The sequence below is a fragment of the Neopsephotus bourkii genome, unplaced genomic scaffold, assembly GCF_033783945.1.
Source record: "Neopsephotus bourkii isolate Nb327-2 ecotype Australia unplaced genomic scaffold, CSIRO-AGI_Nbou_v1 NB_1634, whole genome shotgun sequence".
NCBI lineage: Eukaryota > Metazoa > Chordata > Aves > Psittaciformes > Psittacidae > Neopsephotus > Neopsephotus bourkii.
Window position 1 is genome coordinate 2948879 of NW_026902109.1, and position 24146 is coordinate 2973024.

Consider the following 24146-nt stretch of genomic DNA (forward strand, 5'->3'; position numbering starts at 1 on the left):
AGATGCTATCGTTCATAGGATGGTTTCTAGGAAAAAGAACTAGAATCCAGAGGAAAGTTTATTCAGTATTAGTAAGTGAAGAGGGAAATGTACTCTGAACACTTTCAGTTTGCCCTGTTGCTTTGTGATTTAATGCAATCTGTACAAGAAGTTAGCCAAAAATAAGCAACTTGGTGACAAAGTGCCCTTAGTGGATGTATGCAGTCTTTTAATCAAAAAGTTGTTTATAGAATCATCTGGGGCTTTAATTTCTTCAGTAGTTTTAATGGTGTTAGATTAGTGCTTAATACTTAAGGGATACAAAATGAGCTCCGAAAACTCTGTCCTTATGTAACATGGATTTAGCTGGGAGGAGAGGGAAGGAGGATGGATTGGGCAGGGGGGGAGGGAATATTTTAGAAGATACTTGACCTCACTAACTACAGAAGGAGGGGAGGTCTGGGTAGGAGAAGTGGGTGAAGAAGAAAGGGGGAGTGAGAGAGTGAAAGAGAATGACAAGATTTTTAGTTGTATCTTTAATTCTGTTCCTTAATAAGTTTGCAGTCATGATGACAATCTCAAATTACATGTGTTGGTTTTTTTTCCCCAAAACCCATTTCTCGTTTGATGGGTGGTTAGAACTGAGTGTATGGCCCCAACCTTATCATCTGAGCCAACATTTAATATTTGCTTTCTGTACAGGATTACTTTCCTCATGTATTTTCACACTGGAATTTTTATCTGAAAAACAAGCAGCGTGCATTATCAACATAATGAGTTAATGTTGGTAATGCGAGCTGAGTCAAGGGAAAGCGTATCCCAATCTCCATCTGGAAACCTAAACAGCCATTTAAATTCAAAGGCATCAAAAGTCAACTCATTTTAGAAGCCTGGCTTGGGACATCAGGGTCCCAATTTTAATCCTCCCCATCAAATTTCCATGACAAATGCCACTGTGACCCTACAGATTGTGATTTCATTACCCTGCAGAGGACTGAGACAGCACAGCAGAGGGGAGCAGGAGTGTATACTATCCCTTTTCTGAGGCATTTCCTATTTGCTTTTTCAGCAGGGGTTTCTCCCTTGCATGAGTGGGTCTGCTGCCTGCGAAGGGTTGGGAAAGTCTGTGTCATTTTTTTTTTCTTGGTTGTACTGAATGATGGCCTTGCATTTCAGGTGCCCTTTGTTTTGAAGGTGATGAATATTTACAGCCTTGCTGGAAGGACAGGATGCAGATTTCTCTTTCCAGTCTCAGGGGACCACCCATAGTAATAATAATTGCTGCCTAATTCCTAATTCTCTGTATATGTCCAAATTCAAAGGGAGAGTATGCAGAGCAAATTCCTCCATGACCAGCTCTATACTTTTGTCCCCCCTGTGTAGAGATAAAAGAGATAAAGTAGTCCACAAATCAGAGGTTTTATGAGTCTCTTCATTAAAATACACTCTTGAAAGGTCATGAGCTGCAGTATTTATCTGCCAACAGTAAATTTTTACCATTTTCTTGTGCTAAAACTCACCTACCACACTTTGCCCTGCAGAATCTGTTTGAGTTTGCCTGTGCTAGCATGTCAACTTCATAGTAAATTAATCTAGAGCCACTAGGAATAGTACTGTGAAATTTCCCATTGCAAAAAGAGGTTTATGAGTTTCAGAAAGTCCTTGTGCTGTTTCTGTCACAACCTTAAACACTTTTCTAATTTAGTGATAGGTATAAAGTGGTATTAAAAAAATCCAAGGTAGTGCATCTGAGAAAATTTATTTCGCCTCTGCATTATAAAGCTATCCTTAAAACCTGTAAGTATCTCACTTCTTCTCCAGGTCCCGTTTTCATTCCCATTTCATAGCACAGAGGGACCTTCCCCACCTCTTGTTCCCTTTTGAATGTATGGGCTGAAAGGCTGGATTTTTGAAACCTGATTCTGAAAGCCTTTTTATTTCTTTATTTCAGTTTTCTTAATGTCAGTACTGACATGCCTGTGTGAGTTGTCATGAAAGGTTGAACTTGATCTTTTCCAACCCAGTTGATTCTATGAAATCTCTGAATACGTGGCTTTGGGTTTTTAAAGTTTATATCTTAAAAAAAGACAGTAAAATGAAAAATCTTCCTCATTTTGGAGCCTCCAGTTCAGCATTTTGATGCAGACACAGTTCGAAGCATCAATATTTTTAGTTACCATAGCAGGCTGCATTGCCTCCAGTTTTCACTGGCATGTCTTAAGGGTTTTCCCTTTTCTCTCTTGTTTGACAGACTAATACAGAGCACTTGCTGGAAATGCATAGAGTGTCTTAGTATATATTTTCCCAGATCTTAAACAGCCCTGCTTGGGGAAGGAGTAGTAGCAGTAGTCCGTGCCAGCATGATGCTGTCTCCAGACTGCTGGACCAGGCAGATAGGAGCTGCATCACTGCACATCTAAATGTTATGTAGCTCTAATGAGATGACAAAAGCTAGCTAATACATTTTAAAGATGTCAAACAACATGTGTAGTATCAGCTCATAAGTTTTAAAAATACATTAATTAAATGTAGTGTCCAATAAATTTTACAGAAGGATTTGTTTTCCTTTCCTTAGAAGGATTCCTGGTAGTTTTTTGTTTATAGGGGTGCTGTCTACTGATTTAAGCCCAAGGCATCAAGCCATTTGTGAGCAAAACTAATAGCACATCATGTCTATGCATACTGATTAACGGTATGTGCACAAGTCCTCATGTGGGGTTCTTTTCCTCTGGTTAGAGATTTCATTTGTATAGAGACATGTATCCCAAAACTGCAGTAACTTGGAGGTCCATTTTTATCTTCTAAAGCCAGAAAACTGAGAAACAAGGACAGAAATTGTCTATATTAGGCCAACTTGTAACACAGTTTTTAGAAACTCCTACTGTGGAAAAGAGAATGTTTATTTTTAACAGTGAACATAGAGCATTTTAACTTCTCTTCCTCTATGCTTACAGCTAACCATGAAAGAAATAAGTTTTAGAAGTGTCTTTTAAATGGTTTGCATAACTGAAGGTGATCAGTTGGGACTGAAAGAGAACTGCTTTGCAGCAAGGTGACTTTACTGAAACATTCACAGTTTTGTATTTGCTTACACAGTATTGGTAACCTTAAAGTATTTCTTTTGAAAAGGAACAAACTGAGTCTGATGTTTGTCAATAAAAGATGGTTATGCTTCATCTAGAATTCCTTACTAATTTACAAAATTACTTTCTGATTCTGGGGAAATGCTCATTATCTTGCACACATTGCATATTTATTTCGATGTCATTTTGGAAGGCATAAGTTGCTGTCGAGTGGCCACATAAGGCGGATAAATTCCTGAAGCTTTGGTTTATATAAGTATAAAGGTGATGTTGAAACATACACGAGTTACCGGAATAAATGTGCTGAAAGCGTGTTTTCACTCCACATTGAAACACAAACTGTCAACTCTAAGTGACTTTCCAAGAAGGTTTTCTTCCCAAAGAGGCAAATTAAATGCTGGTCATTAAGTAGCTTCTGAAATGCAAAATGAAGTGGCGCTGCAATGATTTAGCTGATAAGGCCCTTCCAAATGTGCAGAGCAAACACCAGCAGTGCACCTTGCCTCAGTCTCTGCCTCTGCAGAAAAGGCATCCCTTAATTTGCAAAGGTACATCTTTTTTTTTTTCAGATTTGCATAATTAAGTATTTCCATGTTTCACACTTCACTTAGTCCTGGGAAAAGTGTTTATAAATCCAAAATAAAGGTAATATTTGGCAAGGAACTGAAGGAATTGATGGGTGGTTTTTCCCCCGAATCCTTTGTTACCTGAGAGCTGTACCCATTTACTTGGCGCAGGGGACGCTCCAGTAGTAGATCAGGTTTGAGTTAGAATATGTGAAGTCTGTGGTATATCTTAGGGTGCTTTGCTTGCTTGCAGCCAGCCTGTAACACAGGTCTGGGGAGCTGTCTGCGTATGGCATGCAACTTCCCTACAGCACATGGGTTTGGGGGAGGTTGATTGCTGCTACTGATATGTTCAGCCCATGTGATGCTGTTTGTTGGACTTGGAGCCTGAGTTTGTCCTGAGGAAAGGGCAAACCAAGCTTCATATTTTGAAACGCAGTTGCATTATGTTTTTTTTCACCTGTTGTTCACGTCTGGTATTGTTTGATAATCTGCCTGAATGTAAGAAGTTTTATTCCACTGAGACTGGTCTAGTGGCTTTTCACTCAACTTACACAGCCATGCTTGTGCCAAAAGCAATGGTATATTTGGATTTTATTTTCTTTTTACATGTTAATTTGAATGTTTGCTTGTTTGTGTGCTTGTTTAGTACGAATCTACTGCTTGGTTGGAAAATACATCACAACTGTAAACTGTTCCCTGTGGCTTGCTCACTGGTGAATGCTCAGTTTTAAATGTCTTTTTGGGCGTGCTGAATGATCTTAACCAATTATTCTGTTTTTGGGAATGGATTTAACATAGAGAAAAAAATCTTAAATGGAAGACATTTGACTTTTAAGTGAACACTTTGAGAATTAGCATGTCTTCAGGTACAAAAGGGTGTGAAATGTGAAGGTTGTCCTGAAATTCTGTGGATAACGAATTTGTGAAGATGCCATCTCTAAAAGAGGATGGAAACTTGGAAAGGGATTCTTCCCTACATTTACTGATCCTGTGCATTACCTTCCTGGCTAGAAGGGATGGTAGAGTATGATGGAAGGAAACTGGGCTGTGGAAAAGAAGCTTGAGGTCTATAGACAGTGGGTTTAGATGTTACTGAGGACTTCAGGTTTTTCCACCTTGAAATTTGAGGGATCATAACACTCTACATGGTGCTTTGTGAAGTAGATAGTTTGATGTGGTGGGATTTTTTGCTGTTTGGGTTTGGGTTTTGGTTGGGTTTGGTTTTTGTTTTGGGGTTTTTTTGGGGGGGGTGTCAGTGACTGGGTTGGTTGGTTGGTTTGGTTGGTTGGGTTTGTTTTTTTTTCCTAGGGGTGTAATGTAGTTCTGTAGAATATAATGTTTAATGGTGGGGAAAAAGCCCTGAGGAGGATGTTTTCAGCCTTTCCCATAGCGGGGTGAGCTTCCCATATACTCTGTGGAAAGCAGTCAAACACACCAGAAGAAAACAGTGTGCCAGAGGAAAATAAATGGGAGAGTTGTGGTTTTTAAAATATAAAAAAACAAAAAAAAAAAATTCAGTCTTCCTGCTGCTGGGAGCCTGAAAATCTCATTGATCAGGTCAGTTGTTATTTTTTACCTATTAAGATCAGTTGGAGAAATTCCCTTTCCTGTTAGCTGCAGGCAGGGTGAGCACCATAGCCAGTGTATGTTCTCTTTCCGCAGTTTCTGACAAGTAGGTGCTTGCTTAAAAGTTTTACTTTGTTTGCTCAAAGTAAGATGCAGATGAGTAAATGCTTCTCTTTTCTATCTATCTGCACCTTTGTATTTTTGAGAGCAACTAACTTAATATCTTTTTTTATTGTTAGTCTATGGATGTGGTTTTCAGCTTATGACGAATATTTTGAGCTGTTTGTTGCCAACTATGAATTTTAAGTGCAGAAAAGAACCCCATAAAAATTAATAAGCCAACCTCTGGAACTTTTCATGGGGTCCTTTGAGCAGGTAAAAATAGGATGCTAGTAGCTAGTTTATGATAAATGCTGCTAATGACAGGCAATTGGAAGATGCAATAAATCACAGGAGCAAGTGAGATGCTGGTGGCAGTGCCACCCGCAGCGGAATACTGCTTTTTCCACAAATTCTTCCTTCAGTTTAAGGAAAAACCAGGCATTGTTTGTTTGTCCTCAACATAGGCATAAGTGTAATTTTGCTTCGGATCCATCTCGATGGGAAAGGAAGCAAAAACGTTTCAGTAAATGATACTTTAGCCTCGTATTCTGTAGGCATAAATAGCAGTTATTTTGCATGGAATGAATGCCATTAGTGTGGTGTTTGCTGTTAGTGGTTCACCGCTTATTAAATTCCTGACACTGCAGATGGTAAAGCAGAGCTACTGGGAGATTTATATTTGATCAATAGAGCTGAACTTTCTTCCCGGGAATCTGTATTTTTTTGTGATCTGTATGATTATTTTTTGTCTCTTTTTTTGTGGTTTCCGAGCCAGATACGGGTTAAGTTTTCATCTAAATTATTAGCTGAGCTCATCCCCACTCTGCAGTCACATACAATGGTGAGTTCTCTCAAAAGAAAAGAAAACCAAACCCAGCAAAACTTGAGGTGGATGAGAGACATCAGCTGCAGACAGTGGGTCTGACCCGGAAGGGCTATGTGCTAACTCTTGCTGGGATGTCTACTTGGGCTTCTTAGCTGCACCAAGTCAAAGCAACAATGTCGTTGCTTCAAAACTTTCTTGCTCTTCGCAAGTCTAACCGTTTGACTTGATATTATGTTTGCCTGCTTATTTTATTGTTGGTTAACCAGTTTTCTTTCCTTTATCTTGTATATGATGGGATCTCCGCTAGACAGAGGTAACAGTGGGGGACAGTTGTGTAGCTGGCCCCTCGTGTGGTGGTGTTTGTTGGTGGTTTTTCCTAAAACCATTCCTAAATTCAGCCTTGCTTTCACCGTGCTTGTGTGCTTGCATGACCTGGTTTCTGTGGAATAACCTCATCCATACCTATTCTCTTATATATTAATTTCATTTTCCTTTGTGTGTGTGTGTTTCTTCTCCTGCTATGTTCTTAAAATGGGTCACCAGTGTGGATTTGCTAACAATGTTACAGATCTTTTTCAGTCTTTGAAAGCTCTGCAGATCAAAAGAACTTGGATTTTTGGCTTAGTAAGGGATATGAGCTGATAAAACGTAGAATTTTCTATAAAAAGAACATAATGAAAAATAGCTGGAGAAAGAGAGAAGTAAAGATGGTATCGCTCCTGGTCTTCCTAGCGAGCCTGCTAAACCAACTCCTGAATCATGTGTTTCTGATAACTTTGATCATACTTTATATTAATGTGAAATAGTTCTTTCTTGGCTACTGCAGCAAGACAATATAACTGCAATGCTATTAGTGAAATACAGTTATGTCCTTTTTTATTCCTATCTTAAGAAATACGATTTTTGTAACAATCTCAAAGACTCAGGCTATTTTAAGCAAAATAGACATAGTTTTATTTGTCTGTATTTCAGCTAGGCTAAACCAACTCATTAATATTGTGCAGTTCCTTGCCCATCATTGAGATGGGGAAGCACTGATCTTTGCAGAGCATTTCTGACAGATTTGAAGGCTGGAAAAGGTCCACTGAATATGAATGGAGATAGTAGGGGTGTGTGTACGTAGAATGGTTTTTGGTGGTAAGGATACAAATAAAGCTTTCCATTTCTCTATTTAATCAATTGCTTTATTTTTTCTTTCTGGGGTGTGGTTTGGATGAATAAATAGAAATTATCCCAGGAGCGAGAGAAGTTTGCCGATGAAGACAGCATATTTTACGCACTTGGAGAATGTGGACTCATTTCTTTTTCTGACTACATCTTCCTCACAACGGTCCTTTCTAGTAAGTACAGTGGTTTTTTTCCTCTGCAATTACTGCTTTTTTAAGTTTTGAAGGTTTACAAGCAATGAGTTTGCTATTGTTGTCTACATACATTTCCTTAAAAGGAATTCTTGATTGCCTGAAATGCAGACTGAGTGAATAATTGCCATTGCTTCATCTGGTTTAGACTTAGCTTTGAGTGGTTCAGAAATGTAAAGATTGATGTCTTCTGAAGATTTCTGTTTTTCAAATGTGGCAATTTTTTTAATGAGTCATTTGACCTGCTGTTCAAAACTGTAAATGAAGATGTGTTCTTGAGTTGCGTTTGTATGATATTCTTGTATTTGGATGAATACCGCTTTCCAGCTCTGCACTGGTTACCCATCTGTTCAGACTCTCTTCTCCAGTTGCTTTTTCACTTGGGTAAACTCAGGCTTGTGCATGATGTAATCTGATGTGAAGACAAATTAAGCTGTTTACATTTCAACAAGTATCATTAGATACCTTCTGTCTTTTCACCCTGCTGCACTTGACTTGCATTTGTGATATTTCTGTGATCTGCTAATCTGTTCCAGCAAAGTCTTCTGCAGTTGAAGTGCTGACACTTAAAAGTTTGCTTTGTTGGCAAGAAACAGTGAAATTGAAGCCTTTGGTAATGTCAAGCAGCATTTCTAGACTTTCTTCACGGGAAGAGCAAGCTCAAAATCTCATTTGCAGGGCCTCTGTAGCTGCTTGGAAGGTGCTGCATCACAGAGCCCACAGAAACTCTAGTTATTTTTCAGCCCTGTTAGAAAGTGGGGGGTAATGGTTTATATGCCATGGTCCAAATGAACTTGAGACATTTTATTTTCAGACTTAAAAAAAACAAAGGAGAAAACTTGGCCATCTAATCTTTAAGTATCTGTTTCATGGTGACCTTATTGTAGGACTTAACATGCAGGACACTTCCTGGTTTACTGTAGACCCTCATTGCCCTGTGCTGTTCAAGGGAGTCAGCTGGGTAATTCACTTAGGTTTTGTAAAAGCAACAGGTGCTTTTTTTTTTTTCCCCTGTGCTCTTGCTTACTCTAACATGGACAAATGAGAGGTAGCTCTTCATTTACTGAGGATCTGTTACCAGGGAGAAGCAAGGTTCAAGGTCTTGTTTCTTGGCAGATGGACATGGTAGGGGAAGACGTGTATGACCTTCATGTTGTGAAAACAAATGCTTAAGAGATAAAGCTAGTTCAAGGCAGGGAATTTGTTTTAGGATTGAAATCTACACTCTCTTTTTTTTATTTTTTTATTTTTTTAATTTATTTTTGACAGTCTCAGTCCTGACTCCTCAGACTTTGGCTATTCCCCTCTTACACATCTTTAGCCTGTGCTGAAATTATCTAAGGTATTTTCACTTCTGTAACGAGGGCTTCTCATCTGAGTCACAAGTGACAATGAACTCCAGGCCTGTAGTATTGCATTACTCAATGTGGTTTAGAAAACACTTGTGCCCTTGGCTTTATGGCTGTGCTACTGCTGAGCAGCCCCCTAATCAAGTATTCAGGGTGCAAAATTATTTTCAAGTCCTTCCACAGGCAGCAGTAAGAGAAATTGTTCTTGCTTTGGTTTAATTTCTTTGTTCTGAGAATAAAAGGAAAGGGACCTCCTTGTGTTAGAGTAGCAAGCAGCCAACCCTGGTCTGGAGGGCTCTGCGGGAGGGACAGGTTTTTCTCCTCTTGTTTTTGGGCTTTTAAATATGTTCACAATTATTGGGGAATCAAACTGAGAGGGGAAAGAATTGAGTGGTGTGTACTTTGAGGAATGGTGTGAAGCGTGGGCAAGGAAGGAGCTTTCAGAAAGGAAAACCACAAAAAGGCAAGAAAAGTGTTCTGGGACTCTTAGGCTGACTGTTAGGTATTTTGGGAGTTTGCTGAATAGTTACTGAAGATAGAGGAATGTTTTTGGAGCCTACTGTCAAACAGTGGTTCCCCAGAGGAAGAGTTTTGATTTCATTTTTAAAGTATTTGCTTTTATAAAAGTAAAGCTCCCAAACAAACCTTGCCCTGTGGCTAGGTAGAAAGTACACAGTTATGCCACACTGGATTACTCTCCTACTAGTAAGCACTACCTTCCAGGAATACTGTAGTTTATGTTTGGGTTTGTTGTTTTTTTTCCTCTGGCAAATAAAAGGGAATGAGGAAAATACATCTTCAAACTATCAGTTGTTTTTCTTACTTTGCTGCTTAAATAACTGGAACGTGAAGGAGGTATCTGGATAAGATTGAGCTGTGGATCACATCAAATAGCTAAAAGTCACTAATTATTGAGAAAAGAAGGTGGTGTATTGAGGACTAAAGCAGGATAATCAAAAGGGGGAGTGTGAGATCAGTTCTGGGGGTGGGAGACAGAGGTGCTCCCCTGCTCTGTGCTCAGAAATAGTAGGTGGAAATCAGTCGTGTTCTCATCTGGTTTATTGAACTCAAAACTGATCAATGTTGACCTCTGAAAACAAGAAAACCAAAGGGCTCTGTTACCGTGCTCCTTGGGAGGGTTGTGCCCAGCAAGTCTGCTGAGATGGCTCCTCCCCATCTCCCTGGGCCTGCCAAAAGCACTGCTGGGCTTTGAGAGCTTCTCCCAAAGCTTTCCATTTAATTAGTTTTTGCAGCTTGAGCTGAAGCTCACTTCAGTTGTATTCTCTGAAACATGGACCATGTGGCAGCTGCCAGAGAGGGAGAGGAGGAGAAAGGGCTGGAGGCTTCATCTGTATGTTGCTCGCAGAGAGCTGTTTGCATATTGCACAGAAAATTAAGTCTGTCACCATATCTTATTTACAAGTGATTTTTCACTCTAGCACTGTCTGTTCTTGTCAGTTGCTGTGTTTCTGTGAAAATGTATTTTTGAAACAGCTAATAAGATAGCATTTAGCAGCTTCACAAAGACAGCTTTCTGTTAAAGGCAATGAGAACTGATCAGCCTTAAGGATACGTCATGGTTTCTGTTGCTTCAGTTGCTCCTTGTTTCCTGGGGAGGAGGTAGAAAGATGAGCAAAATATGAGATAAGCAAAATGTTGATGGGATTTCCTCAGGGTCCTTCAAATGTCATAGGAAAGCAAAGACATCGCTTCTCTGACTAGAGAAGTTTTTGCTTTTGAACTTGCAGAACAGGTGGAGAAAGGAAAGAAAGAGCTTTTCTGTCATCAGTTTCAGAGCAAATGTGGTCCATTGTCCAGGCTTGCTAATGCCTACTTGATTAACAGGTACCAAAGGGAGCTCGGCATTAAAAGAATAAGTTGGCATTGTTTCCATAATTGGACTGTCGCTGGACTCTCCCAGCCCTTGAAGGAGGGTTAAATAGCATTAGCTCTAGCCAAAGTACTTTCTTGCCAGGGCTTTTGGAGCAGACCTCCAGGTCCCTTTTCGTTCTCCTGTGGATTCTTTCTAGAGTATGGCATGCTGCCATCCCTTATGAGTACTAGCCTGCAAGAAGCCTCTTGCCTAGGATAGATTCACTCTTTTTTTTCGGTTGTTGCCGTTGTTTTCTTTCCCCTGTGTAGGAAATAATATCCTGAGCCATCTAGCTCTGGAAATTATTTTCTGGCCAACTACTGAGCAGTGTGCAGCTACTGAGCAGTGTGCAGGTCCCTGCGATGGAGTTGGCACTACATGTCTTCCCACACTGCTGCATGCAGGTGATGTGATCTCGAGGGTCTGTTTGCATTATGGCCATTTTGAATATGTATTGCTGGCTGACACAGATGTCTTCAGCCTCATTCCCTGCCACAGGTGAGATCTGTTGCCTTGCAAATGGTGTTTTAATCCTGTGAAGCAGCAGTAAGTGCCATAGGACTTGTTTCTAGAAGAAAAGAAGTTATAAGGTTGCTTTGAGTTTGTAGGGGTTGTTTTGTTTTGTTTTGTTTTTTGTGGTACTGTTCATGTTAATTTTATCTTTAAACTTTCAAGACCCTCTTTTTACCTACATGCATGTACGTGGGTCCATCTCACCTACACTGTATGGTGAAGGGATGTCTTCAATACCTTTTTGCCAACCCAGTCACTGTGTGGGATTTCTGAGATGTATCTGAGCAGCACAGAGATCCTCTTCCAAGGCATGTCCCAGCTTCCAAATGTAAGTGTGGTTACTTCATGTCAGACTGAGGGCTGTCTGACAGCATCCCACTTCTGCCATGGGCTGGTAGCCACGCTGAAGAACAGAAACTGGACAGATTTCTTGGACTTAGTAGTTTGGGATCTTCCCAAGCAGAGCTGGACCTCTCTGTCTTGAAAACCAGTTTTAGGGAATAGGATGCTCTACCACCCTCTCTGCCTGCAGTCTTGTTCAGCTCTTCACCCCTTGCATTTGCATGGTGTGGTGGGCTGATGGATCTCCACCAACCTTCTGTATCACAGAGGAGAGTAAATTTGCAGTGGGAAAGGATTGTTCTGCATGTAGCAATTCATAGCCTGATTGACATGTTCCAGAATTACAGAACTAGGAAATAGAGTAGCTATATCCCAGAGCCTGCAGATATTTGGGGTGTCCTGTTTCTCCAGGGGTTCTCTGGAGGGCATAGCTTCTAATGACCTTTGTCTGGAGCTGCCATTTCCACAGGTTTTTTTTACAGGTCCTTATTTCAGGGAGTCATTTAAGAGAGAATCTTGATTTCCAGCAGTGTTACACAAGTCATGTGGCAACTGCTGAGAAGCTGTTGAAAGGTAAGTCTTGTACGCCAGCTGAGGCACTGTCACATTCTCTCAAATCTCTGAAACCGAGGCGTATATTTGACGTTAAAAACAAAATACAAAATTTGGTGTTAAAATAACACAGTCTCTTTGATTCATAAGATAACAAGCAAAATAAAAAAGTGAAGCAGCAATAGTATTTTTTCTTTAATTTCTTTATTGCTTAAGTAGAAGGAAGATGAAAGATGAAAAATGGCCTTATCTGGGACATCACTCCAAGGAAAAATGTACTGCATGCTTGGCACGAATTTCTGTATCCGGAGGTAGCAAACTGTCATAGGACAACTTTCCAAAGTGAGAATCAGAGCATCTCTTCATGTTGCTGATCCTTTAGCTCTTCCTTATGCCTGTGTCTGATCCATGTTCTTCTGTACAAGATGGCAGTTTATTTTGGATTTTACCTGTCAGCTGTACTAGTTAACCCTTATTTGTCTTCTGTTGAGTGCCTAATACTGTCTCTGGTGGCAATGTGGGCATGTGCAGCTCAGTAATCTTCGAGCTTGGTACTCAAGTAGAGCTTGAATCCACGTGTCTGGGTTTAAACATGTGACCTTCAGCATGGATTCAGAGTGAGGAGCTAACACAAGCTTGATTTCTCTTGCTCTGAGTTGTTCAGAGCCTTTCTTTACAGTTACCAGTGGTGATGTTTTTACCTTGCATGACCAGCCAAAAAAAAAAGTTGGTGGGATTTGGATTTTTCTGAAATAGTGGAATAATTTGAAAGGAAAATACATGCGGCATTAGGACAGTTTAGTGGGGTTTCCCCCCCATATATATTGTAGCTGGGGCTCAGCCATCTGTATTCTATGGATGGTTTGTGCCCTATGAAGCTGTAACTCTGTTTTCAAAAAAGAAATAAAATCAGAGCATTTGAAAGTTCATTATGTGAAAGCACATCATCTTTGTCTATTGCGGATGCAGTTGCTAACAATGAACTAAATACTGATGCTGGACTGCAGGCTGTGGTTTTGTAAGGGTGAGCTCATCTATGACCCTGATTCTTTCTGTCAGACAGAAATGTTCCAATTCAAAAAGGTACAGAAACTTTTCTTGGCTAAAATGCTGCTGTGCAAAGTGAGATAGAATAATGACCATGTTGATTCATGTAACTTAAGGGGGTGGGGAAGGGAAATTTGATTAATCTTTGGCTGGAGGAAAAGGTAAGCTTTTTTTTAATGCTGTGGCCTTAAAGAGGAAAAGAAAAAATACGGTTACAGCTGCGAGGCTTGAGCATCCATCTCTCTAAATGAAAATCTGTCTGTACTTTAGGAGAGGACTGTGTTAATTTGTAACTGATTGTGAAGAGACATTTTATTAGTTTCAGGGTACTGTGGCCTTTGCACATATATTTTTTCTTAATTTTTAGATAGATGGGAAATAAGTACTCATAGGGTGTTTAATTCCTAGTGACTAACTTCCCAGCCCAATTCTTGATCTTTCTTCCCACACTGGTGTTGCTTGGGGTATTACTGGGCTTTGAGATCAACATGGGAGGCTTGAGCTGTTTTGTGTTTGAATTCCCAATGGAAGATGAGAAATTTCAGGGTTTTCACAGGGGTAGCCAGAATTTTTGCATCGTTTAGGTAACATCACCAAAACCCACCCTACTTTGTCAAAGAAATTCTCAGCTACACCTGAAGGGAGCAATGTTTATTCTCAAAAAGGGTGTTAAAAATAAGTTTTCTTAAAATGCGGTACCTCTGCTGGAGGTAGGTGTTCTACAGACAGTTTCTGTGAGTATTGAGCTTGGTGGGAAGAGAAGATCACATGAGCACGAAAATAGTAAAATGTGGCTTTTCTCATCAGTGAGCATTTACTGCCTTTCAAGAATGCATTGCTTCTGGTGGGAGTAAATGGAAATAAAGAGCAATTGAGTGCTACAAATTGGTCCATTGAATAATTGAAAATAGTTGAAAATGACATAATTGACTTAAAGATGCCTCATCAACCCACCTAATCCCTCAGAGGTTCTCTGGGGCTTTATACTGATGGATAGAGTGGGGTTTTTTTTCAGTATGGTCAGTGCTGCTGCTTATCATCTGCTTGTCTGGTTGAGGTTGGTCATCTTCATAATGTTACTATATGGCTTTTTGCTTTTATTATTGCCTTTCTGTTCCATAATTTGAACAAATGAGTTAAGAAAAATATTAATTGTCCTTTGCACTAACTCCCTGGTTAGTTGAAAAGCAACTTGGTGTGTAGAGCTGATGGACCTATAGATCTACGGAATGATTTCAACCTGATCTTTCTAGCTACAGTTAGAAATATCTCAAAGCTAGAAGTATGTAACTTATCGGTTGGCATTGTTGTGGGCTCCAGTACCATGTTTTCATGTTAATGATTTGGAAGAATCATAGGAAGTCATATCCTGAACACCTACAGACTAGAAATAAAACTAGAAAAGAAACTGCAGTTGCTATGACCAGTTCCTGACTCATTGCCTAAAGGAAATGAGAAGCAATGAAACATCTTGATTCTTAATAATGTCAAAAAGGATGGCAAGGAGATAGCTTACAAAGTCAGAGAGCTGAAAATGCAGCAAAGCACTTGGAAAAAGAGCAGAAGTGGTTTTCCCTTATAAAGACAGGCATTGCACTGTTTTAAAAGCAAACAGTCCTTTAAGTGGTTTTAATAACTATTGAAGGAGGAATATTGCATTCATTTTGGTGTGCTTTAATTAAGGAAGCAGTGGGGAAATCTGGAGACACTGCAGTCAAGAATGGTAAAATTGGGGGCAGAATAAAAGGTGGGGGTAGGCTATGTTTAACTACGCAAACTGGTATCTGCTGCTCTTATGGTCTGCAAATTTCTGAAAGATGTAAATACAAGAGGAAGAAGAAAAATGGAGGTTGTAAAGGCTGATGTAACCACGAGTAGTGGGGCAGGATGGGCAAGGGGAGTCAGCTGCCATTGGGATGACTCTTCCTCAATAAATCCTGAGCAGAAACGTCATGCATAAGAGGAGAGGCAGAAATCATCTTGTCTGGACCAGTACATTCAGGGACATGCATCTTAATGAACATTTCCTCCTGAGCAGGAGTGGGATGAGCTAATTGTCTTTGGTACCCTCTGGTTTCCCTGGTTCATACTCACATTTGTTAGATATGTGTCATTAGAAGTAATTGGAGTTAGATATGCAGATCAGAGGAAGAAACGGGCTGTGTCACTTATTAGCTACAGGGTTGAAGTAATTAAATTTGCCATTTGAAAGCTACTTTCTTTCCCTGTCCTTTGAAAATACTGACCCTGCAGATTTTTGATGCTGAACTGTTCATTTTAATTTTGCAAGTGATGTTCTCCTCTGGGAGTTTGATAAACTGCTCTTGAAAATGTGCATTAGAGAAAGGAAAGGAAGGAAATGGACTTTGGGAGGGGTAAGTTAAGTATCTGGCTTTCTCTGTTCACCCTGTCAGTACAAATGGGACATGGTGTAATGTATTTCCGTAAAAGGGGAAGGGAGGGCACCCAACAAAAAAAAAAATACACCAGTTTTTAACAGGAGTAAAATATTTTCCTATCTTGCAATATGCATCATCGTACCCTGGCAGAGAAAATAGGGGAAGATGAGATAGTGAATTGCTCTTTTTCTAGTATCTTGTATCTGTTTGAGAGTTCTGCATATTCCTACTTTTCCTCATAGAGGAAACAACATTTTCCGTGCAGCACTAGATTTTGTGGCTAAGAAGAAATTGCTTCCAGGCTTTCATGCAGTACTTGCAATTCAAGTGAACAACATTGGATGTGTTATAGAAACACTAAGAGGGTAGTTGGAAGGTGCTTAATATTTATTATTTAATATAATTGTGGAATTAATCACTTGAAATGAAGGATGGCTACAGTGGAGGCTTTTTATATAAATCCCTTTAATTAGATTGCATCATTGGAGAGATTATGAAGTTGGTGTTGGGCACAGCCACTCCCCCTGATTATAGCTCAGCTAATGCAGAATTAACAACGGATGGTGAGCAAAGGTCTCATCCCAGCAGACAGGACAGAGAAGCTGAGTGGAGGAGGCAGGGCTTCTGCTGCAGGGTTGTGTAGGGATAACCCACCATGTGCTGCTGGCAATTGCCTGGGTTGTAGGAGACATTGCTTATCCATGTGGTGTTTGGACTTTAAAACCCCCAAAAAAGTGGCATGAGGAAAATGGAAATCCAGAGATGATAACAGCAGGACTGTATGTCAAGTGGTTTAGCTACAGGCCATTCCTGCCATTGAGTTTAATGCTGTTACACATCTGTTTAAGGCAGAAAGTGAAAATGTGATCTCATTAATGTTTGCTGAATCTTTTAATGCTACAGTTTAGTACAGTAAGGGGAAAACCTGTAAAAGTCTCCTGGCCTTAAGCTGAAACTGTAACTAATGTACGGAATTCAGTTCAGTTAATTCCATATTAATTTCTTTTTGTCTGAGTCATTCATTGCATCGTCCCTTCCACCTCCATCTGGGGGATGCCTTAACACAGAAGGGCAGTTGCAGAAACTTGTTACTTTTTGAGCATCTGCAAGAAATACTCAAAGTTGATTGCAACAGATTACATTAAAGGGGGATGAGCTTCATCAGTGATGTACATCCTCCTGCCAGGTTTCGGTATGCAAGAGCTATCTTCAGAACACAAAAAAGGTGCTAAGTTTTAATTATCATTTAAGATTGCAATTTAAGCACTAGCTACAGCCTAGAGGGTTCCCTGGAAATCCCAGCAAACACCAAAGTTCCTGTAGGTGGTATGTATTTGAAAGTAGCAGAGCAAGATAAATTCTCATATATTAGATTAATTTGGAAAAAAATGTGGCAGTGTGGTGTAGCTTTAAATGGTGATGTGTTACAGAGCCTGAAATGGAAGTGTACTGGAATTCTTTGGTGGGATGCAGGGGAAAGAATGTGGTTTTGCTGTGATGTGTGGCTGTGAAGCAGTACTTTTGCAGAGTTCTGACTAGATAGGCCATGACAACATAAACTAAATGCAATGAAAAATAAGGTACCACACTACCTCGGGTGTGTCTTAGCTGGTGAGCATCAGCTTGTGCGTTATCTCAGTGTCATAACTGAGCTGAGACAGAATTGGTAATGATTTGTTTAAATTTGTAGCACAAGACAAGAGCTGAGCCTGGGATAGAATTACTCAAAGTCCATGTCTGCTCCTCACCCGCTGGCTGCTTCACAAAGCATGGAGAGTGCTCTGCAATGCTGGAGGAATGTCCTCTGGCCAAATTGGTGTTCCGCTTTATGAAGCGGGCTGAAGATCTTGCTACAGCATTGTCCTCTGTTGATTGTCAGTAGAAATATAAGATGGTGTCTTGTTTTTTTCTACCTGTAAATGTAATAAATTTTGTTCAAGAAGCATCTCCTCCTCCCAACCTCCTTGCTGAGACCTTTGGTAAAGGGAGCTCCATGAAGCCTGTAGTTAGAGGTTCCCAAGAACCGTATTTCCATATTAGAATTGCCAGGATTGCAGAAAATTGCATTTGGATAAAGTCATTCTGAACTTGTGCTGGTTTTATTGAGCTTTTGTATCTTCATTAACTGGTGTTTGTTTTGTATTGTGTTGTTTTCTTTTTATGTAGCTCCCCAGAGGAATTTTGAAATTGCCTTTAAGATGTTTGATCTGAACGGCGATGGTGAGGTGGACATGGAAGAGTTTGAGCAGGCAAGTTGAACGACAGGTTGACTTCTTAATGCTATGGTATCTTAGTCGTAAGTGCAGCGCTCCTCTTCAGTGTCATTGTGATTTATTGTTATAGTTAGTGCCAGTTTACGTCTTTTCCTTCTGTCTTGTCTTAGTGCCTGCTTTTGTTCTTCTTGTTTTTTAACTGGATATTTCAAGGCAGTTTTTCACTCAACTAGGACAGCTTTAAGTATAAACTCTGATTTGCTATGACTTTGTCACCAAGGTATCTTTCTGTACAAGATGTTACCTCCAATGTAGGTAAAGATTTTTTTTCACTCTACTGGTGTCACAGGATTTTGATCCTGTTTTCTTCCACAGTTTTTACTGCGTTCCTTAATTTTGTTTGTCTTCAGAGAATAACTAGGAGGAGTCTGCTTCAAAGAAGAATTTAGCCACTTATTTCCATGTAATCAAAAACATGTTATTAGGGTTTGTTCCCCCCCCCCCCCAAGGTTTCATCAACAGGGAGCTTGATGCAGCTCAGCCTGCATGTCTCATACTAGTGAGGTCCTCCTGAAAGCTGTAGTCTGTGATTGTGTTAGTGTGAGAATACACTGAAGACTTGAGTTGTCAGTGGAGAGAAGATCTGACCTCTTGAGGCAGAAGGTGTGGTTTTCTTACCTATGTACAAAACAGCCTTAAGGCTTTGGAAACTCGTAAACATCCTGAAGTCCCTGAATATTAGCAAAGCCCCCAGTGTGTGCTACTCATGAAAGGAAAATAAATGCATTTGCAAACAAGGGAATGGGCCGGTTGGGTGGAAACTCACCAACTCTGTTACAGAAGAACAAGGTAAAGGAGATACACCACTCACTAATCTACCTAATATTCATGTGGCACCTGGCACTTCTGTGACCCGATATCCCTTAGAGCAGTATGTTTAATGGGCAAGTGGAAGCTTCTGCTCCTGGGCAAAGGAAATTATACTCTCTGGTTTAAAAAAATAACCTGCCCTTGCCAGGCTTTTTACACTGGAGGACATCCATACTTGGCGAAGGTGAAAAGCTGTGTACTGATATCTAAGAACAAAACAGCTGTGAATAATCTCGTTACAAATTCCTACTCATCAGCTGATTGAAAGACTGGTTAACTTCGGAAGAGTCCTTAAGAGGGCATGCTTGGAGTGCTTGCTATAAATGGGAAGTACTAGTGGCGAAGCAGGTCTGTTTAATTAATTCCCCCCTTCTGATCTTTTGCAGCCATCCTCCTTGAATTATTACCTGTGGGTATGATGTCATTACTATGAGTTTGCTCCAGAGCTGTATATCTGGTGAACTGTATGTTTTATGTGTTTTTTGCAAGCTTTGGAGAAGAACAGTGTATTTATCTCCAATATGATATCCTTTCACTTGACAGTTTCTAATGTAAACACAGTAGTTTGTTCATGTTTCTTTAAGTGCAGATTTGAATATACAGCTGTGTACAAGTTATTGTGCTGTTTGGCACTGCCTTCCTACAAACTACTGATTTAGCTATGGAAAATTAAGTGTCCCATTTTCTCAAGTAAAAAAAAGAAATACTGTTCTTCCTTCTGCTTGCACAGTGCAGGAATACAGCACTCCACTGCACCAATCTGGTAATATTTAACAATTCAAAGGTGTTTTAGAGTAGCTACTAATGTTTTAGAGTGAAATCAATTATGGAGATAAATGAATTCAAGAGAAGTGGGGAACAGTTAACAGCCTACCAAAAATGTAGTGATTCCAAGGTACGAGCGCAGGTGTCATGTTTGGCTCTTTTATTAGCGATGTAAAGTAAGAATGTTTTTTGAGGATGAATGTTTCAGAAGTGCTATGAAGATGAAGGTACAAAATTGAATTATCTCAAATCATCTGGTAGGCAAAGGGACATTATCTGTGCATTAAGTCATATAAATGTCCTGAGAAGGGGAACATACTTTTGTTAAGCTTGTTACATGCGTCACTGCCTCTGTATAAGGGAATAAAATTCCTGGGTAGTGTCAGAATATTCTGGGGAAGACTGATCTTCCAGAGCTTTTGAATCAGAGAATGAAGGAGCTGTTTTGGAAAGTGAGAAGCAGCTGGCAGTACTTTCGCAGGTATCGCTATAACTGATTTGCTGTGCTTCCCAAAGAGATTGATAGCTTCAGCAGGAGGCACATATATAGCAATAAATGTATAACACACACAGCGTTTTGTATAAATACTCTGTTTTACTCCTTGTGTAAATGCCTGAGTAAACATGAAGGATGGCAGGGTTTGCGGATTTGTCTCATACATGTCTTACCTGGTAAGGGCAGCTGGAACTGGCCCTTCAAGGAGATTTGCTGACAGAGGTAACATCATCTTAAAAGAGCAACATTGCTTTGAGGAGAATGGGTAGAAGAAGAAGGGAAAGAAAAGGGTCGTCAGAGAAGTGTCATACTGTCCCTGGTAGCTATGAGCTCATGGAAATGAATTTCATACTCGTTTTTCACATGTAGTCATTGGAGACACCCAGCAGAGGGTTCCTCTTCTCATTAATGTCTGCAAAACCTTAAGAGTATTCATCAGGAAAGAAAATCACTTGCAGTAATTTAGCTAATATGCAAGCAAGTCAGAGGCTTCAACTACCTAATAAGAAAATAACTGAATTTCTTCAAGCCTCACTGAAGAGCCTCAGATTTTTTTCCCCACCTGATGCATATGATCAATGCATAGTGCTGAAATAGGTCAGTGCCTGCATCAGTACCATCTTCACCTTTTCATCTTTCAGCATGTAAATTGTTTGCTTACTTTTCTAGTTTTAATTAAAAAGCTGAATGAAAAGTAGTAAACTTGCAGGCAGTGTTACTTGTGATTTCTTGTCAAACCATTAACTATTTTCATTGATTTTTTTAATTGGTTTTCCTTGTCTGATGCAAAAGGTGGAACAGAGCACAAACACTTAGGCTGAAATACACACAAAAGGCAGAGAAGCATCTCTGTGCTTCACATCAGAGTATGATCGATGAACTGGGGGGGAGGACAGCACTGGCTGGGCTGGAGAGCAGCTTCTTGCAGTGGTTGCCTGCCTTTCTCAGTGTTAGATGGATTGCCTGAGATAGGGACCAGCCAAATAATTTTGGCTTCAGTGCCTACAGATGGATTTTCAAACTGTAGAACACTTTTTTCCTTTCTTTTCTGAGAGAAAGAGTGGTGTAGGATGCCATATAAATAACACCCAAGAAAACACGCTCTATTGAACAGTCTGCAATGTGGTAAACATTCTCTTCTGCAGAAACAGGGGCATTTTTCCAAGCTGGTCATAAACTGCATTGCTTCAGACAGTTTATAAATATTTGTCTCCTAAATGTGCTTGCAGATCTTGCAGTTAAAGTGGAGCACAAAGCAAAATAAGGACTTGCTGTTTACAGGGCAAAAATCCTTCCTCGCATCATAGTGCGTATTTTAAAAAAAGGCTCAAAACCTTTTTTATGGGTTTGGTTTTTTTTTCCTCTGACTTGATTTTTCCTTGTAGTGGAAGAATAGCCAGGAGTCTGTGTTTCAGAGGCAGCATTTCAAGTGGGGGAAGCCCAGCAGCAACATGCAGTGTTCTCCTCCTCAGCATCCCCTTTGGGGTTGTTTCAGCGCTTGCTCTGTTGTTAGGAAAAAAATGAACACACCATATACCATGATAACAAGGTTCTGGCATCCTTTCGACAGCTGGAGCTCTTGGCAGCTGTTTTACTTCGTCCAGCTTTTGTCAACAGGAGGAAGAGGCTGAAGGCAAAGCAGCAGTGTTAGCTGGAGCTTCGGGAAGTCTGTGCTGTTGAGGCTATGCTGAGTGCCAGGCAGCACACCGGGTGGCTCTTTCTTCTCTCCTTTCTTACACTCATCCTTAAAATGAATCCTGCTGCTGCCTTGTTGGAAGAGATGAGTTGTTACACAAAAAAAATAAGCCTGGCTTCTTATATCCCAGCAGCAGTCATTCAGATAGGCAGGTGCTGGAAAGGGGGTAGTAGGATACTTGGGGATGGAGACAGGAGGGGACTGAATATTTGGCTTGGCTGCCCCCTTAAATTGCACAGGACCCTTACAATAACAAACTCTTGATTTTTCAGGCTGTGGCATCTTTGATGTTCAACCTTTTGTTGTAGGGGTCAGGGAAGTTGTCCTGCATGTCCTCACTGTGTGCCATAGCATCCGCTCAAGTTGAGCAGTGCTTTCAAGCAGGCACCAGGGCACTACTGAGAGTTCAGAGGAGAAGAAGGAGGAAGGTTGCCTGTGTGGTTTGTCTGAGATATTGTCTCTTATAATGTGTGCTTTCACACTTGGCTGTCTTTGTGCAAATATCCCGGTCTGCCGATAACTCAGATACTTCTGCATCATTTATTCTGTTAGTGCTGCCATTGGGATTGTATTTGGCCTGATGCAGCCTGTAGGACTTTTGAAGAGCTCTTTGTGGATCAGTCCCTGCCTGCAGATCAGCTTGCCGCACAGCCCCAGGGATGGAGGATTCTATCCACAGTAGAAAGCAGCAGGCAGCAAGGAGCATGTGCTTCTGGGTTAGAAAACCCCTGGTTATGTACGCAGGGGGAAAGGAAATACAGTGTGGGCTTACTGAGGTTGGTGTGAGCTGACAAGGATGTGTAGTATAGTAAGAATGGAAGCTCCAAAGCATGTGCAGGTTTTTTTTCTTCCCCACAGTCGTCTTGGCTTTCTTTCCTCCTGCAACTTTGCTGGGAAAAAGCTGCTCTCTGCTGACCAGGCTTAGGATCAGCGCTAGAGAGCTAATCTGCAGACTGGGTGAATTGTTTCTTAAGAGTCCTTTAAGCATTTCATACTCTTCTTTCTTTAAAGAGAACTGAAAAAAAACCCAAAGCCTAAGTTCAGCCAAATTTTTGAGTTATGTCTTTAAAGAATTATTTCAGGAAGAAAAAGATCGCACATCTAAGCATGGTGTACTTTGTGCTGATACTTGACTAGTATAAGCCCCAGTGCTGCTTTTTAAACTAGCATCTTTCTTATTTTTAGGTTCAGAGCATCATTCGTTCCCAAACCAGCATGGGAATGCGTCACAGAGACCGGTCTACAACAGGGAACACACTGAAAACTGGCTTCAACTCTGCACTGACAACATACTTCTTTGGAGCGGATCTGAAGGGGAAGCTGACCATCTCCCACTTCCTCGACTTCCAGCGCAAACTGCAGCATGATATTCTGAAACTTGAGGTTTGGGTTGTTTTTACATATGGGAGAGGGCAGTACAGCATGGACTATGCTGCATGATGTGGTTCCTGGAGGAAGAGCAGAAGTGTGGGAAGGGTTCAGAGGGAATTAACTACAGCTGCGGCTCTTGGCACTCGTGGATCTAGTCTGTTGTTAAATTTCTGATGAACATTTTGGTGCCTGTGGCGCTTGTCAGGAACATCTCCAGCTTTTGTCCATAGCTGCTGTTGTGGAGTTGAAGCAGCAGCCAGCATGGCTGTCCCTCCATGTGGTACTTGCCTTGCTGTTGTCTTGGCACTACCAATGGAGATGACTGAGATGCTTTAGAAAAAAAGAACCAATAGAGGGAATGTGGGGCATGTTACTACCTTACTGAGGAAAGTTTGTGTCAATCCTAAGGAGTGAGCTGTGTCCTGGGATGACCAGGGTTTACAACATCCCCAAAACTCTTCACCTCTGCTTTTGACCCTGCCTTCTTGTTTGCTTCACTATTCTGAGTATTTCTGCAATGTAAGTGTTCAAGCCTTGTTTGAATCCTTCTAAATAGGTGATCCCTCTTACGTGACCTCCATTGTTCACTCCTGGATTAATGTGCTTTATAAAAAATGTCGTCCATCTCTTCTGAGTTTTTTACTTTTGAATTGAAGGCTTCCTTTTTTCTTTGCATTGCCATGAGTTAATACCAGCTCCTAATCTCCTACCTCTAGTCACATAGCCTGAATTTAAGCATTAAGCTTTAAAATTTGGTTCTTTTGAATACAGCAAGTACAGCTGTTTCTCAGTTCCCAAAGGGAGCTGACTCAATTAGAAACAGTGCCATTCTCTGCAGCAGGCTCAGAGGTTTGACCTGGCTTGAGTAAACCCAGGCTTTTATTTGCAGCAGAAATGTGGATTTGTGCACAAGAAGATTGGTCCGCAACTGTAACCTTTTAAGCCAACAGTATTCAGACCTCACTACCACGTCAGTCTGATGTATGAATGTCTGCATGCTCAGGTTTGTGTGATCCAGCTAATGAACAGCATTTTATTAAGTTCCTATTAAGTCAGTTGTTGCAAACTTTAGCTGAATTTATTCCCTTTTTTATTTGGAGGTTTACAAATCTTAAGAAAGAAATTTACTCAAGGACTAATTTTTTTCCTTTTTTTTATGAAGGTGATTGTCCAGTTC

The 24146-nt window shown here is 40.5% G+C and overlaps 1 protein-coding gene across 2 annotated transcripts in view; it reads left to right on the plus strand.

Annotated features, from left to right (window-relative positions):
* MICU1 (mitochondrial calcium uptake 1) overlaps positions 1 to 24146 on the plus strand; it is a 108265-nt gene that overhangs the window by 50737 nt on the left and 33382 nt on the right. Inside the window, exons 7-10 of one of the 2 annotated variants that reach the window (XM_061373869.1) lie at positions 6075 to 6140; positions 7351 to 7465; positions 17725 to 17807; positions 22784 to 22981. In XM_061373869.1, the coding sequence (XP_061229853.1) occupies positions 6075 to 6140; positions 7351 to 7465; positions 17725 to 17807; positions 22784 to 22981 (462 nt within the window). The remainder of the gene's footprint in view (positions 1 to 6074; positions 6141 to 7350; positions 7466 to 17724; positions 17808 to 22783; positions 22982 to 24146) is intronic. The other variant, XM_061373870.1, reaches the window with a different exon arrangement.